Here is a 17,147-nt window from a genome sequence, read left to right as displayed (position 1 = left end):
TGATAGTCTTCATACACTCCAGAGGGTTAAGCTTGAGCCACACTAGCCACACCCTGATGCTCTCCTAAGGTACTGCAGCTTAGCTTAGAATGGAGTTCTCTTCTCTCTGGACCTTCTTCCTGAAAGCCTCTACACTCGGGGCTTCTCTATCCTGTTTTTTTTTTTTTTTGTTACATTTGTACCCCGCGCTTTCCCACTCATGGCAGGCTCAATGCGGCTTACATGGAGCAATGGAGGGTTAAGTGACTTGCCCACAGTCACAAGGAGCTGCCTGTGCCTGAAGTGGGAATCGAACTCAGTTCCTCAGTTCCCCAGGACCAAAGTCTGTTCTGCCAGAGAGCTTTTGAATCCAGCCTGGTCTGAGCCCGCCCCTTTGACTCAGCTTCAGCAGACTAGCGCCACCTGTTGTAAGGTGCCTAAGCTGCATCAGTGAGGGAGTGTTTCTAAGGAAATCCTGCCTTGAACCATCCACTCCATCACACCACCACTAGGGAAAGACTCCAGACTCCTGGATCACCTTAGGAAGAAAGCAGTGGTGTGCTGGTAAATGTTTAACAACAGGCTCTCTCCCCGGTCCACCTCTGCGCCCCCCCCCCCAAATTGCAGAGCTGGCTATAGCCGGGGAGAGAGCCTGGGGGGGGGGGGGGGGCAATGCATTACTCCAGGAAAAAAAATAGTTTATGATCCCAGGTTCCAATCTAATTCATGTTTAATGTGGGATAAAATGCCATAAATAAGTAAATAAATATAAACTTTTAATGTTGAGCACCTGATTCTCAAAGTGGACATATTCCAAACACTATAATGAAAATAAAATGATTTTTTTCTACCTTTGTTGTTTGGTGACTTTGTTTTTCTGATCATGCTGGCCCAGTATCCGATTCTGCTGCTATCTGTCCTCTTAACTCCGTTTCCAGGGCTTCCTTTCCATTCCTCCTTTCTTCTTCATTTCTGGTCCTCCGCAGACTTGACTGTCCAGTGGATCCAGCTTCTATTTTCTTCATCCATGTGCAGTTTTTCTCCTCTCTTCCTTTTCCCTCATCTCATCTTCTTCCTCCCCTCCATCCATGTCCAGCATTTCTTCTCTCTCCCTTCCCTCTGTTCCATCCATGTCCAGCAATTCTCTCCCCACCCCCCCCTCCAGCCATCCATACCCACCCAGCGATTTTCTCCTCTCCCCTGCCCCCTCCACCCATCCATACCTACCCAGCGATTCTCTCCTCTCCCCTGCCCCCCTCCAGCCATCCATACCCACCCAGTGATTCTCTCCTCTCCCCTGCCTCCCCTCCAGCCATCCATATCCACCCAGCAATTCTTTCTGCTGCCCTGCCCCTCCTCCAGCCACCCATACCCACCCAGCGATTCTCTCCGCTCCCCTGCCCCTCCTCCAGCCATCCATACCCACCCAGCGATTCTCTCCGCTCCCCTGCCCGTCCTCCAGCCATCCATACCCACCCAGTGATTCTCTCCGCTCCCCTGCCCCCCTCCAGCTATCCATACCCACCCAACGATTCTCCTCGCTCCCCTGCCTCTGTCGCAGCAGCTGCAGTGAAAGCCCATCTCTAGCCTTCACTTCGTTCCCTTCAACGTCCCGCCCCTGCGGAAAGAGAAAATGACGTCAGAAAAAGGTGGGACACTGACGGGAACGAAGTGAAGGCTAGAGACGGGGTTTGACTGCATCTGCTGAGGTAAATCAACAATTTAAACCCCCCGGAGCAGTGGGGAATGAGGTAAGCATGGCTTGTGGCGCCCTCCTGCCACGCTTACCTCACTTACCGCCAGGTTGCGCCGCCCCTGGGAGCCGTCTCGCCTGCCACAACAACCGGCTCACAAGAGCTTTAAAAATTTAACAACCGGCTCTTGCGAGCCGGTGCAAGCGAACTCCAGCACACCACTGGAAGAAAGCCTCCCAAGGAATCATTCATTCTGCAAGGAGTGCTTCTCATCAGTTATACACGGAGTCATATAAGGGCAATTTCATAAAACAGGCATTCATATTTATACACGTTATGTTCATAAATGTGTTGAATAATGACATATACAAGCATATGTGTGTGCATACACACGCAAATGCCAGTATGCGGCCTAAGCGCTATTCTGTAAATATCTGCTTAACATATAGTAAGGGGCATAAACAAGGATGAAGCATGGACAACCCCCTAACCCACAGATTCTATATTAAGCACTTAGATTTAGGTGCCGAAATCAGTGTGGATTCTATAACACTGCGTATAACTTAATTGGCTTAACAAGCTAATGAGTGCTGATAAGAGCATAACTACACTGGCTCCCAATCAAAGAACGTATTGCTTTCAAAATCTGCACCCTGGTTCATAAAATTATCTTCGGCAAAGCCCCGGGATAAATGACAGACCTCATAGACCTACCAACCAGAAACACATCCGAATCATCACAGACATATCTAAATCTCCACTACCCAAGCTGCAATGGACTTAAATACAAATCAACTTACGCATTCAGTTTCTCCTACATATGCACACAACTATGGAACTCCTTACCTGAAGCCTTGAAAACAACATACGGCCACCTAAACTTCCGGAAATCACTAAAAACTAACCTGTTTCAAAAGGAATATCCTACCGACTCAACCTAAATGCCTGAACTCTGCAACACAGCAAAACTAAAGTACGTAATGGACGTAATACAACTCTTCCGCTTTACGATTCCCTAATGTGACCGTTCCTCATGAACCTTATCTTACCACAACATCACTTTGTATTTGTTCACACCGGAGTCTGCGAACGCCTCTCAGGTATTATGTAAGCCACATTGAGCCTGCAAATAGGTTGGAAAATGTGGGATACAAATGTAACAAATAAATAAATAACTATACCATCAATATACAATCAAATGATCAGGCACATAAAAGTGGAAATGCTAATTCCTCAAAATGGCAAATGGCATTTCCAATTCTTTTATGTGCCTGATCATTTGATTTGTTTGCAACCCCTGATGAAGCTCATGGAAGCGAAACCTGGATACACATCGGGGTGGATTTTGTATATTTGATACACATTATCTATTAGGTAGCTCTTCAATGGCAGTTTCCAGAATCAATACTTGACCCGAAGGATTACAAGATAAGTGATGCTGAACTCAGTTTCTATTATTGACGAAGAAGTGTTATATTTTGTGGATTGAGGTACCATTGGGGATTAATACTGCTCTGGATTGCTGTCTTAATTAATGAGGAACTGCAATGATAGATAACGGTGACTGTATGTGTGATTTTTCACTTTTAGTCACAGTGGGTTTCTGAGCACATTCACAAAAAAAGTCATAATTTTTTTTTGTTGATACTTAGGTAATGGAGTCATATTTATGATATTTGTTTACCTGGGCTATTGTTTTATTTTTTTTATTTTGTTCCCATTTGATTAATTTTTGAGAATGTAGGCAGTTAGGCACATAAATACCCCTATACCCAAGGATGCAAAGAAAAATGCTAATGAACTAACGAACTATAGACCAGTAGCATCTATTCCCTTAATTACCAAAATAACAGAAGGCTTGGTAACCAATCAACTCACGGATTATCTAGACAAGTTTTCAATTTTATACGACTCCCAGTCAGGATTTCGTTCTAATCACAGCACTGAAACCGTACTAGTCACGCTCATGACCAAACTCAAACAACAATAATATTCTACTGTTACAATTCGACATGTCAAGCACATTTGACATGGTTGACCATGGAATTTTACTACACATCCTTGAATACTTCGGAATCGGAGGTAACATTCTTAATTGGTTCAAGGGGTTCCTAACCTCAAGCTCATATCAAGTGACATCAAATTCGACCACATCAGCTACATGGACACCTGAATGCGGAGTTCCACAGGGATCCCCCCTCTCACCAACCATATTTAACCTAATGATGACGCCCTTGGCCAAACTACTATCGAATCAGAACCTAAACCCATATATATACGCTGATGATGTAACGATCTTCATACCATTCAAACAAGATCTAAGAGAAATCTCCAATGAAATCACGCAAGGCCTACACATCATGAATTCCTGGGCAGATGCATTTCAGCTGAAACTTAATGCAGAGAAAACCCAATGTCTGGTACTCACCTCGCAATACAATAAGAATAAATTTACCACTATTAACACACCGAAACTAAATCTACCAGTTTCGGACACCCTAAAAATTCTTGGAGTCACCATTGATCGACACCTAACACTTGAGAATCATGCGAAAAACATAACTAAAAAGATGTTTCATTCAATGTGGAAACTAAAAAGAGCTAGAGCATTTTTTCCAAGGACTGTCTTCTGCAATCTGGTACAATCATTGGTATTCAGTCATCTGGACTACTTAACTCAATCTACGCCGGCTGCAAAGAGCAAATACTTAAAAAACTCCAGACGGCCCAGAACACGGCAGCCAGACTAATATTCGGTTCATCAAAATACGAAAGTGCGAAACCCCTACGAGAAAAACTGCACTGGCTCCCACTAAAAGAGCTCATCACATTCAAACTCTGCACCCTAGTCCATAAAATAATCCATGGTAACGCCCCAGCCTACAAGTCAGACCTAATAGAATTACCACCCAGGAACGCAAAAAAATCTTCTCGCACATTCCTTAATCTTCATCCTCCCAAGTGTAAGGGTCTGAAATACAAATTGATGCACGCATCTACCTTTTCCTATACGAGCACGCAGCTCTGGAACGCGTTGCCACGGAACCTGAAAATGACTTATAAACTGACCAATTTCCGAAAACTACTGAAAACCTCTCTCTTCGACAAGATATATCACAAAGATCAACATGTGCAACTGTACTATCTTTAAAACTTCCAGAATTGTTTTTCAATGTCTGCTGCTTTAACACTATTATGTATTTCACCACCATGTAACACATAACCCTCTGTGAACCAAATGTATATTCTCTTCTACTTACAGTATCCATGATGAATTGTAAGCCACATTGAGCCTGCAAAGAGGTGGGATAATGTGGGATACAAATGCAATAAATAAAATAAATAAATAAAATGCCAGTATTCTAGAAACCGTGCATGTAAGTGCTGAGCACGCCCCTGACCAGCCCATGCCTCTCCTAGGTCCAAGTCCTCCTTGCAGTTGCATGCTACGGGTTTTGCGCTCACCATTTGTAGAATTCCGACTAGTTGTGCATGTAAGTTCTAATTAGTGCCAATTAACACCAATTATAACCAATAATTTGTAGTTAATGCCAGCCAGCAGCTAATTATTATATTAAGTTATGCATGCAACTGACACTATTCTATAACTTTCATGTGCAACTTTGAGCACTAAGTGTAAATTGTGCTCCCAAGTTTATAGAATTAAGGGGTAATTGCTTTAGAGATATGTCAGAGCTGATATAAAGGAACTGCATTAGAGTTTGCTGTGATAAATTGGTGTTTATTGAAATGATCTATGGTTTAGTGGATGTGGGTTCTAGCTAGAAATTTTATGTACTGTATTGCCTAGAACTATACTTTTTTTTTTTTTAATGCAGCTAAAAGCAGATACTAACCTTGATATACTTGTCTGTAGACTGGATCCAGTCCGAGTGTCCTAGCTGTCTCTGCTTCATGTCTTGGGCTGAAAGAACAACAGTCTGGAAAAGCAGAAGAAAACAAGGGGATAGAAGGTTCAGACAAATATAATGTACATAACTTCAGTCCCACATCACCAAGCTTACTGCTGTACATCTGGGAACCATCACACCTTCAATAAAAGTGACTACGCATACAGTGCAGCTGAAAGGGTCCTTCCTACAGAAGCAATGGAAAGCACATCGAAAGAATGGGAAACAAAGAATTTAGGGGAAAAGGAAAATGTATTTTTCTGTTCCATTTGAGAATTGTGAATCGAAAGTCTCAAGGGAAGCATGAAGGAGCAAGGACACAAAAGGAGGACAAGGAAATTATAACATGTAAGTGTGGATGAGAAGTATTAGTGAGACACGGGAAAAGTATAGGGATCAAAAATGTAATACATACAATAATCATGAGGTACACTATGCCTCCTCCCTCACTGTCCCGGCATTAGCAGTACCTGCCTGTCACATCATCACTAACAAAGACAAGTTACTGCTGACACTTAAGTCAGCTCCCACTTGTTTATGTCATGCAAGAAACAAAGGACACTCTGGAATTTCTATGCTTAGAAATTCCATGAGTGACCGGGAGGAGTACAGCAGTGCGAGTACACTATCATTCACCACACCATGGTGAGAAAGACACCGAGGGACCATTTTACCAATCTACGGCAAAAGGGGGCCTGTGCTGGCATCGGCGTGTGTTTTTCACATGCACCGAGGCCCCCTTCTACCACAGCGGATAAAAGGGAAGTCTCTCTTTCCCGCAGGAAATGGCCATGCGGCAAGTAAAGCATTTGCCACGCACCCATTTCGGGGGGATCCCTTACTGCCACCCATTGAGGTGGCGATAGGGGCTCCCACGCTAACCTGGCGGTCAGATATGACAGCACGCTAGGGGTGGGAAGCGCTACTTCCTGTTTAGTGAGTGGTAAGCCCGCGTTGGGCTTACCGCCGCTTAGTAAAAGGAGCTCTGAAATGCTAACAGAAACTAGAAAGGTTGCTTTCTAAAAATCCAAATACAATGTATCAATCAGTTCACCTTTGTCCATTTTGTTTACACCTTCAAAGAAATCTAATAATTTGGTAAGGAAAGACTTCCCTTTGCTAAACTCATGCTGACTCATGCCCATTAAGTTATTATCTATCTACTTGATCAGTAATTTTGTTTCTTAGAATAGCTTCTAACATTTTTCCCAGCAGTGGCGTAGCCAGACAGACAATTTTGGGTGGGCCTTAGCCCAAAGTGGGTGGGCACAAAGTTTTCTCTCTGCTCCCCCCAAGCACCTCCCAACTCAAAATATAAATACTTAGCTGATGAGGATCCCCAAGCTCTGTCAGCTGAAGACTTCCTCCAAAGAAGACGTGACAAAATATTTCCTCCTATTCATTTTAAAATATGTGCCTAAAATGTCAAATTAGTGCCAATTAGCATCTACTTATTTGCACTAATTGGCAATTGTCTCATTAGTCAATTTAGTTGGGTGCACATCTTGGCTCGGCACCCAATTTTGGGCACCATATATAGAATCCAGGACAGAGTGACTACATTCATGGTAAGGCTCTGTTGCTTACTGCATACTAGAACAGGAAGAAACAGGAGACAAAACCACTGCAACGTCAGACAACAAAAATAGCAGCAGTGATCCAGGGAATGAAGAACAGGCAAAAATTCATCCAATAAAAACTTAAATGGAATAAAAAAAAAAAGTATTCACCATGGTAGTGTCCATTTACCCTTTTTATTTTTTTAGATGAGAAGGGTTTCTATAGAAGGTTTTTTTTAATGTTTTATTTTTATTTAGCTTTTAGCCTGACACATTTTCTGACCAACACCAGTGTTGTTATGTGTAATATTCATTTACTATGTAATTTGAAATTATATTACTCATATCATATTTAGTTGGATATATAACTCTGATTACAGTGTACATACAGAGTAACAATGGAAATATTTTTTATATCATAAGTATCATTGAGAAAATTATGTTTCAGAAACTTACTGAATTGCTAAAATAAATTAGTCTTCTATGTCTTATATTGTTCACAGGGAACTGCAGCATAAGCAATGTTCATCTGTGATTTTGTTTCAGCAACCCATGTGGTAAAGTGTTTTGTTACATCCATTTTTAATTTGCATTATTTTTCATATTTTGTTTTTATTTGATGATCAACGCAATATGATATTATTTTATATTTATTTATTTGTAATTGTAGAACCCTGATGAAGGTTTTTCGAAACTTGGCCAGGTCGGGTCTTGTTTCCATTAAAGTTTTTATTGGATTAACTTTTGCCTCTTCTTCATTGCCTGGATCGCTGCTGCTATTTTTGCTGGCTTACTGCACACTCACATGTACATGTCTTGATGGAAGCCCATGCTGATAACTTCTCCCCTAAATGTCTGTGTGTAGGGTACACAAGTATTTGCATTGATTATAAAAGACACTAATCTATGAATGTACTTCATGGCACCGCCAGCAGTGCTTATGGTACAAGTATGCCTGACCTAGGTTTATAAAAGTATAAAGTAAACCTATCACTTATCAGACTTCTGAATTCCAATTTATCAATTTTCTAATTTTTTAATAAATGTTTAAACTTTCTAAATTTTTATCAAGCCTACTACTAAAAAAGGAGGAAAAGACCTCAGAGGTCCAGAGCTAAATGGACCAAATTCTCTTTCATAGGTCAAAAACCTCCTACTTTTCTTTATAGAATACTAGTGTAATTGACCAAAAACACATGTGCATTTACGCACGACCACATACACCAGCCATATAACTGGTGTAAATGTCTGTGCCTAGATGTAAAGACATTTTTTGGAATCTCAGACGGCCAATGAGTATTCATTCACTTCTCGAAAACTCAACCATGGCCAATATCTTCATTGATCCATTTTTCTTAATTTTTTAATGATGTTGTATTGTTAATATTATCTACTCCTCTACTATTTGTGACACAGATATTTTCAGCACTGTGTGCCTAGATCTATGCTAGAAAGCACATAAATGATAATAGTCTATATACTTGTGCACACTACCCACACTCCATCCAATTCCACCCATATACAAGCCCACCAGCCAAGTACACAAAACTAGAGGACATTTATGTGTGTAAGTGGCCACTTACGCATTCAAATGATAGGAATACCACCATTTATGTGTGTTCCTGTGCAGGGCAATTCTACATAAGAACATAAGCATTGCCATACTGGGTCAGACTGAAGCCCAGTATCCCTAATGAGTAAAAACAAATGATATGCTGCTTAATCCATGAACTTGTCCAAACCTTTTTTAAAAATCTTGCCTTAACGAATTCCAGAGTTTAATTACCAAGTTGAGTGAAAAAAATATTTTCTCTGATTTGCTTTTAAATTTTACTTCTTAGTGGCTTCACTGTGTCATCGTCTCCTCCCCCTCCCCCCCGAGTCCTTGTATTTTTGGAAAGAGTAAACAAGTGATTCATATCTAGGCGTTCCACTCCACTATCATATCTCCCCTCAGCTGTCTCTTCAAGCTGAAGAGCCTTAGCCGCTTTAGCCTTTCCTCATAGGGAAGTCGTCCCAATCCCTTTATCATTGTTGTCACCCTTCTCTGTACCATTTCTAATTCCACTATATCTTTTTTTGAGATGCGGTGACCAGAATTGCACACAGTATTCAAAGCACTCACCATGGAGCGATACAAATGCACTATAATATTCTTTAATAAGGTGCTTAAAATTATGCACCTTGCCTGGCAGAAGCGTGTTCTACAAAGAAATGCGGGCACCTACTTATCTTTATAGAAAACTAGCCCCTGAGTATATACACACTTAACATTTAGGTGTGCGCGCTTACATCAACCATACAGCTTTAGCACTTAAATGCTAGAGATACACACAAAAATTCCAGTATTCTACAATTTACATGTGGAAATGTGAGCTCCACCCATGCTCCACTCATGGATATGTCCCCTTTGCAAACACATGCTATATAAGTTCAGTGTATATTTACAGAATAGTGCTTAGGTGCAATTTTGGCACTCAAGCACATGCACATACATGCATATACACACATAAATGCCTTTATTCTAAACCAGGCTTGTCCAACCTCATCTATCGGGAGCCACATTTTATATGTTGTAACATTTGGAGGGTCAAAACACACACCACCACATTTTGCTCCATGTTTCATCAAATAGCAGCAAATTACAATGGTGCATTGTTCACTTCCCAGCCTTCACCCGGTCTCTCTCTCTCTCTCTCTCCCCCCCCCCCCCCCAACACCAGGTACCCCCTAGCCTTCACCTAGTCTCTCTCTCTCTCAAGTACCCCCTACCCCAGTCTTCACCCAGTCTTTTGACCCTCACCTGGCTTCAGCTGCAGAAGAAACAGTGGGATTCCCACTTCACCACTGTGACACAGCTCCCTGCAAGCTTGGGCCTTGTGGTGCTGGAAGTTCAAGTTGGTCTTGTGAGACTTGAAACTGCAAGACCAACCCGAACTTCCAGCCCTATGTGGCTCAAGCTTACAGAGAGCTTGAGTTGCAGCGGGAAAGCAAGAATCCTGCTGTAAGTATCACAAGAATTGCCAAGCTTCTGAGGGCCAGAAAAAAAAGCACTTGGTGGGCCGTAGGTTGGACAAGCCTGTTCTAAACACTTGTGCGTGTAATCGGTGCATAACTGTTAGCACCTATGTTATAGAATTGCTCCTATAGGGCTAGATTCTATATATCACACCTAAAACATCAGCGCTGAAAACAAATACGCCTAGGCATATTCTATAAACTACGTCTACATTTAGGCACGGTTTATAGAATATGCCCAAATCCATGTGTAGTTTATAGAATACACCCAACGCCCATTTTCTTCGACTATATTTAGTCGCGGCCATTTAAGCCAATGAAAACCTGGTGTAAATGTCAATGCCTAAATTACGCACGGAACGGGCATATTTATTTATTTATTTATTTCATTTGTATCCCATATTTTCCCACCTATTCGTAGGCTCAATGTGGCTTATATAGTACTGGAGAGGCCTTTGCAGGCTCCGGTGTGAACAAATACAGGGTGATGTTGTGGTAAGATCAAGTTCATGTGGTACAGCCACATTAGGGAATCGGAGAACAGAAGAGTTGTATTATGTCCTTTACGTGCTTTAGTTTGGTTGTGTTGCAGAGATTAAGCATTTAAGTTGAATCCGTAGGGTATGCCTTTTTAAACAGGTTGGTTTTTAGTGATTTCCGGAAGTTTAGGTGGTCGTACGTCGTTTTCAAGGCTTTTGGAAATGCTTTCCACAGTTATGTGCTTATGTAAGAAAAACTAGATGCATAAGTTGTTTTGTATTTAAGTCCTTTGCAGCTTGGGTTGTGCAGATTTAGATAAGATTGTGTTGATTTGGATGTATTTCTAATTGGTAAGTCGATCAAGTCTGTCATATAACTTGGATGATCTTGTGAACCAGGGTGCAGATTTTGAAGGCGATGCGTTCTTTGATTGGGAGCCAGTGTAGTTTTTCGTGGAGGGGTTTTGCGCTTTCAAATCGCGTTTTACCAAATATAAGCCTAGCTGCCGTGTTTTTAGCGGTCTGAAGTTTCTTTAAGGTTTGTTCTTTACATCCCGCATAAATTCCATTGCAGTAATCTAAGTGGCTTAGTACCATTGATTGTATCAGGTTGCGAAATGTTTCCCTCGGGAAGAATTGCTTCACGCATTTGAGAGTGGCACTTTTTTTTTTGTTGTGGATGCCACTTGGCTCTCTAGTGTTAAGTTACGGTCCATTGTAATGCCAAGGATTTTCAAGCTGTCTGAGATAGTAAGGGTGTGATATTGGGTGTTGATACTTGTGGGGATGTCCGCACTGTGTTGGGATGAGAGGATGAGACAATGAGTTTTTTCTTTATTGAGTTTTAGTTGAAATGCATTTGCCCATGAATCCATGTTGTTCAGGCCGAGCTTGATTTCATTGGTGATTTCTGTCAGTTTGGTTTTGTAAGGAATGTATATTGTGACATCATCTGCATATATGAAAGGGTTAAGGCCATGGTTGGATAAGGACTTGGCAAGTGGGATCATCATTAAGTTGAATAGGATCGGTGATAGCGGTGATCCTTGTTGCGTGTAAATTCAAGGAACACCCACAACCTGCCCATTTTCCTCTCACAGCCATGCCCCCTTTCCAGATCTGCATCTTATAATTTACACGCATCACTTTATAGAATACACAGACAGTTTTGCACATAAATTCTAATTAATGCCAATTAGTGTCAATTGCTTAAGTTCAATTATCAGCGCTGATTGGCTTGTCCAGATTTGCAAACACAACTTAAGTCCACTATATAGAATCCGTGAGATACATAAGAACATAAGAGTAGACATACTGAGTCAGACCAGTGGTCCATCTAGCCCAGTATCCTGTTTTCCAAACAGTGGCCAAGCCAGAACACAAGTACCTGGCAGAAATACTGCAAATCCCTGGGCAAGCAGTTGCTTCACATGTCTGTTTCAATAGCAGACTATAGACCTTTCCTCCAGGAATTTGTCCAAACATTTTTTTAAACCCAGATAAGCTAACCGCTGTTACTACATCCTCCAGCAAAGAGTTCCAGTGCTTAACTATTCATTGAGTGAATTTCCTCCTATTTGTTTTAAAAGTATTTCCATGTAATCTCCTCAAGTGTCCCCTAGTCTTTGCGCTCTAGAAATGTTAAATAGTAGTAGTAGTAGTAGTAGTATTTACTTCTACTCGTTCTGCACCACTCAGGATGTTGTAGACTTCCCCTCATCCGTCTCTTTTCCAAGCTGAAGAGCCCTAACCTCTTTCGCCTTTCCTCATACGAGAGGAGTTCCATCCCTTTTATTATTTTGGTAGCTCTTCATTTAACCTTTTCTAATTCCGCTATATCTTTTTTGAGATTCGGCGACCAGAACTGAACGTAATACTCAAGGTGCAGATGCACCATGGAGTGATACAAAGGCATTATAATATTTTCGGTCTTATTCACCATCCCTTTCCTAATAATTCCTACCATCCTGTTTGCTTTTTTGGCCGCCACCGAACTCTGAGCAGAAGATTTCAGTGTATTATCTACAACGACACCCAGAACTTTTTTTTATATAAAGTTTAACATTGTTTTCCAAGCAACCCAGATCTTTTTCTTGAGTGCTGACCCCCAAAGGTGGATCCTAGCATCAGGTAACTGTGATTTGGATTATTCTTTCCAATGTGCATCACCTTGCATTTGTCCATATTAAATTTCATCTGCCATTTGGACTCTTCATTTACTGCCATATACTCAGCCCCTGTTTACAAAGCTGTGCTAGCGGCTGCGATGCACTAATGCTGACACAACCCATTCACTTTGAATGGGCTGTGTTGGCATTGGCGTGAGGCAGCTACTAGCGTGGCTTTGTAAACAGGGGGGTTATTTTTTTCTTCATTCACATACATGCATTTGAAAAGCATTTTTCCAAAACTTACTCCCCCTCGACATAGCTGCTGACTGGTTAAATAGCATATTGGTGCCTAACCATGGATATTCAGTGGGAGATAACCAGTTACTTCTGCTGAATATTGCCAGTTAGCACCTAGCACATTATCAACTATATCGCACAACTTATCTGTTTACTAGCGCTACTAGATGTACGCAGCGCTGTACACATTATATGCAGCTGTTTAGGCACTGAGTCTGGTTAGGCGCCGATACTCAGAGCCTAACCGGATAAGTTTAGTGGTCAAATAGGACCACATAAATAGCTGTCCTATCTTTAACCACTAAAAATTTAACTGGTTAAAACTGAATATCAGTATAGCCAGTTAACCTTTTAGAGGTTAAAAATACTCAGATATTCAATACTGGTTGCCAGAAACAGCCCGTCGGACAGCAAAAGCGCTGCTCACCGCCAGCTGAATAATCGGGCCCACTCAGTCCATTTTTTGTCAGTTTTGAATTATGTGATTAATTTTGTTCATCAAGACAAGATTTATTTACAGTATTTATTTTATTTTATTTATTGCATTTGTACCCCACATTTTCCCACCTCTTTGCAGGCTCAATGTGGCTTACAATACATCGTGGATAGTGGAAATAAGAAGAGAATAGACGTTTGGTGTTACAGAAGGATTTTGGGTTACATGGTAATAGAATACACGATAGTAATATGACAGAAGGCATTAGTAAACATTTCTGGATATATCTGTGGAGTTTTACATGTGTTGATCTTTGTGGTATATCTTGTCAAAGAGATTGGTCTTCAGTAGTTTGCGGAAGTTGGTCAGTTCATAGATCGCTTTTAGGTTGCGTGGCAATGCGTTCCAGAATTGCGTACTCATATAGGAAAAGGTTGATGCGTGCATTAATTTGTATTTTAGACCTTTACAGTTGGGGAAATGAAGATTAAGGAATGTGCGAGATGATTTTTTAGCATTCCTGGGTGGTAGGTCTATCAGGTAGCTTATTCCTATGCCAAAAAGTCTCTAAGTCCATGTTTTTTTAATGACTTTGTGTTAAATACTCTATGCAAAACTCACTCAGTCAAAAGCCACTACCTATTTTTCTCAAAACTGCTGCTGATGACTCCGTGAGTTTTGGAAAAGTGCCCTTCATTTTAAATAAACATTTTTATTTTTCTTCACAACTTGCCTAGCAGCTGAAGGGGATAATTTGGAATCAAGTCTCTCTGTTCTTTGTTGTTGTTGTCGTTCAGTCTTTTTATGGACGCTTGAAAATGCGATACAGTAAACTTAAATGTTGTACTAAACAAAAAGTATAAAGTAAAAAAAAAAAATAATAAATAAATAAAAAGTTGCTGCATACATGAAATAATATATAGCAAGATCTATCACTGGGTACATCACCGCTGCTTACAAAAATTACCCAAAGGTGATCATATCTTCAGAAAGGATGCAGTGTTACGCCTCTTAAGTGCTACTACTTCCTCCTGAGGCATAGCTGCTCCCACCATTCACACACAGAGAACTCCGTGTTATCTTTCCAGTGTGAAAAGATGTAAAGCAAAGGCTAACATTATATCAATTAATTTGGTTTGCTTCTCAGGAACAGGGATCCCAAGTATAGAAGATCGCAAAACAACTATTTTGAATGAAAGATCTTGGAGAGAGAACATTTTTTATATCATTTCCCATACTGACTAGGAAAACACACAGGGCCCGATAATTCAGCATGCGGCAGTCATCGCTTTTGCTGTCTGCCGCCGACGTTAAACCTGGTTATTTAATGCTGGGCTGTTTCCAGCGACCGACATTGAAAATCTGGATGGTTTTAACCACTAAAAAGTTAACCGGTTATGCTGATATTCAGTGCTAATCGGTTAACTTTTTAGCAGTTAAAGATAGGCCTGCTACTTATGCGACCTATTTTAACCACTAAACACAGTCAGTTTAGCGCTGAATATCCACGCCTAACCGGATACTTAGCAGGAGATAACTGGTTATTTCCCACTGAATATCCACAGGCACTAAAATGTTACTTAACCAGCCAGGAACGGCTCCTGGCCTGTTAAATAGTTTTGAATATTGGCCAGACAGAAACTGGGGGCTATAACTGCCCAGAACTCACCTTGCTGCTCTTCTCTGTGCGCTGGGAAGGGTTCCTGTCCTTCCATTTCATCTGGTTTGATTCCATCTGCTTTGTGTTGTATCGCTCAACCTGGATCATTTGGAACCAAAAAAAATACAGAGGACAACCAAAGATGGAACAAGACTTTGCAAGTAAGTTTGTAGTAAAAGAAATCATAATCATGTTGAGCCTCAGAGTCGTACAGATACCTTTGACATTTTTTTGTTAAAGAAGTAATCTGTTGAGAGATGGGCTGAAAAGTTCCAGATATCAGCCCATGGCTGGAGTTTTTATTTATATATATGTTTTTTTTTAACTTTTGTTTCATCACATTTTACATTTTTTTCAGTATTAAAGGTGCACAGGTTTCATTGTGCAATATCTCCCACTCTGAGTCCGTGCAAGAGTTATGTGGGCTTTACTATATGCTAAATGTTGGTGTGGTATAGCGGGATTTTGTAATCCCCATTGTTATCCAATAACAATAAGCAAATGAGGTAGCAGATAGTATATATGATTCTCTCATATATACTATCTGCTACCTCATTTGCTTATTTCCGATCTGAGGAAGAAGGGCAACCTTCGAAAGCTAATCAAGAAATGTATTAAGTTATGTCCAATAAAAAAGGTATCATCTTATTTTCTTTTCCATGTTTTATTTTGTTTGATTTCTAATGATAACCTTTAAGAGTGGACTAACACGGCTACCACACCTCTTTACACATTATCAGTAAATTAGTGTGAACACTGCTGAGCTGTTGTGCTGGAGCAGGGCAGAGTTCAGATGAGCAGGGATGTTTAGAGTCATACAGAGTGCACAGGCAACAGAGAGAACAGGAAGGAGGGAGGAAGGTACAGAGGGCCATAGCAGGGTCACATCCGATTATGAGTTCCTTTAAGAGGAAACTGCACTGTGTGTACTGAGCATTAAACAGCCAGTGATTCCCTCACTGCCACTCAGACCTCAGTGCTGCTACACACAGAGGAAAAGCAGTCAAACTCTTCCACTGTACTTGGGAGCTGATAGAGAAAGTCACATGGTAGAAACACATGCTGATGGATCAGTGTGCAGCTTCTGCTGTGAAATTACCTCAAAAATATAATGCAACGATGCAGTAATCAATGAGCCTGCAAATTACTGCTGAGTTAAGTGTGCGCTGTCAGAAAAAAACAGTATGCATTGCGGCACTAATCCAAAGTTCATTGTGAAAATGTCCTCCTTCTTGTCTGTGTGTCCATGATCAGTTCATGCACTGACAGGAAAGGGGACATTTTAAAAAATGCTGTTAGTTCTGCATCTCCCCCCCTCTCCACCCCATCACGCTTCTGTATGGGTGAGCCCTTGGGCCATGACCAAGCGCCGCCGATGGTCTGGAGCAGTGGTGTAGCCAGACAGCCAATTTTGGGTGGGCCTGAGTCCAAAGTGGGTGGGCACAAAATTTTCTCTCTGCCCCTACTCCCCGCCCCCTTCCCCCCCCCTCTCTCCACCCCTCCTACGGCACCTCCTAACTAAAAAAAAGCAACTTTAGCCCATGAGGATCCCAAAGCTGATGTTTTGCACAGTCTACATGTAATAGCGGCTTCGGGTGGTTTTGTATCATCTGCAAATTTGATCATCATTTTCATGTCATCCCCATTTCCGGATAACTTATAAATGTATTACAAAAAGCACCAGGCCCAGTGCGGATCTCTGTGGCATTCCACTGTTCATCTTCCTCCACTGAGAGAATTGGCCATTTGACCTTGCTCTCTGTTTTCGATCTTTTGGCCAGTTCCCGGTCCATGGCGGAGCGCTGCCTCCTGTCCCATGGCTTTTTAATTTTCTCGGAGTCTTTTGTGGGGGGCTTTGTCGGAAGCTTTCTGAAAATCTAGATGTACAACTGACTGGCCTTTGTCCAGGTGTGTGTTCATGCCTTCAGAGGGTGTGGAGGATTTGTGAGGCAAGAGTTCCCTTGGCATAAAGGTTCCAGAGGAGATCCGGGAAATTATAGACC

At 41.4% G+C, this 17,147-nt stretch overlaps 1 protein-coding gene across 1 annotated transcript in view; it reads right to left on the bottom strand.

Annotated features, from left to right (window-relative positions):
* The window catches only part of LOC115477295, a 147,605-nt gene that overhangs the window by 14,130 nt on the left and 116,328 nt on the right, over positions 1 to 17,147 (bottom strand). The window contains exons 10-11 of the mRNA XM_030214117.1: positions 15,154 to 15,243; positions 5,531 to 5,614 (exon numbers count right to left, since the gene is read on the bottom strand). Of these exons, the coding sequence (XP_030069977.1) occupies positions 5,531 to 5,614; positions 15,154 to 15,243 (174 nt within the window). The remainder of the gene's footprint in view (positions 1 to 5,530; positions 5,615 to 15,153; positions 15,244 to 17,147) is intronic.

This window comes from Microcaecilia unicolor, chromosome 1, assembly GCF_901765095.1.
Source record: "Microcaecilia unicolor chromosome 1, aMicUni1.1, whole genome shotgun sequence".
Classification (NCBI taxonomy): Eukaryota; Metazoa; Chordata; class Amphibia; order Gymnophiona; family Siphonopidae; genus Microcaecilia; species Microcaecilia unicolor.
Note: the sequence above shows the minus strand (reverse complement) of the source record. Positions and strands in the feature narration are given on the sequence as shown.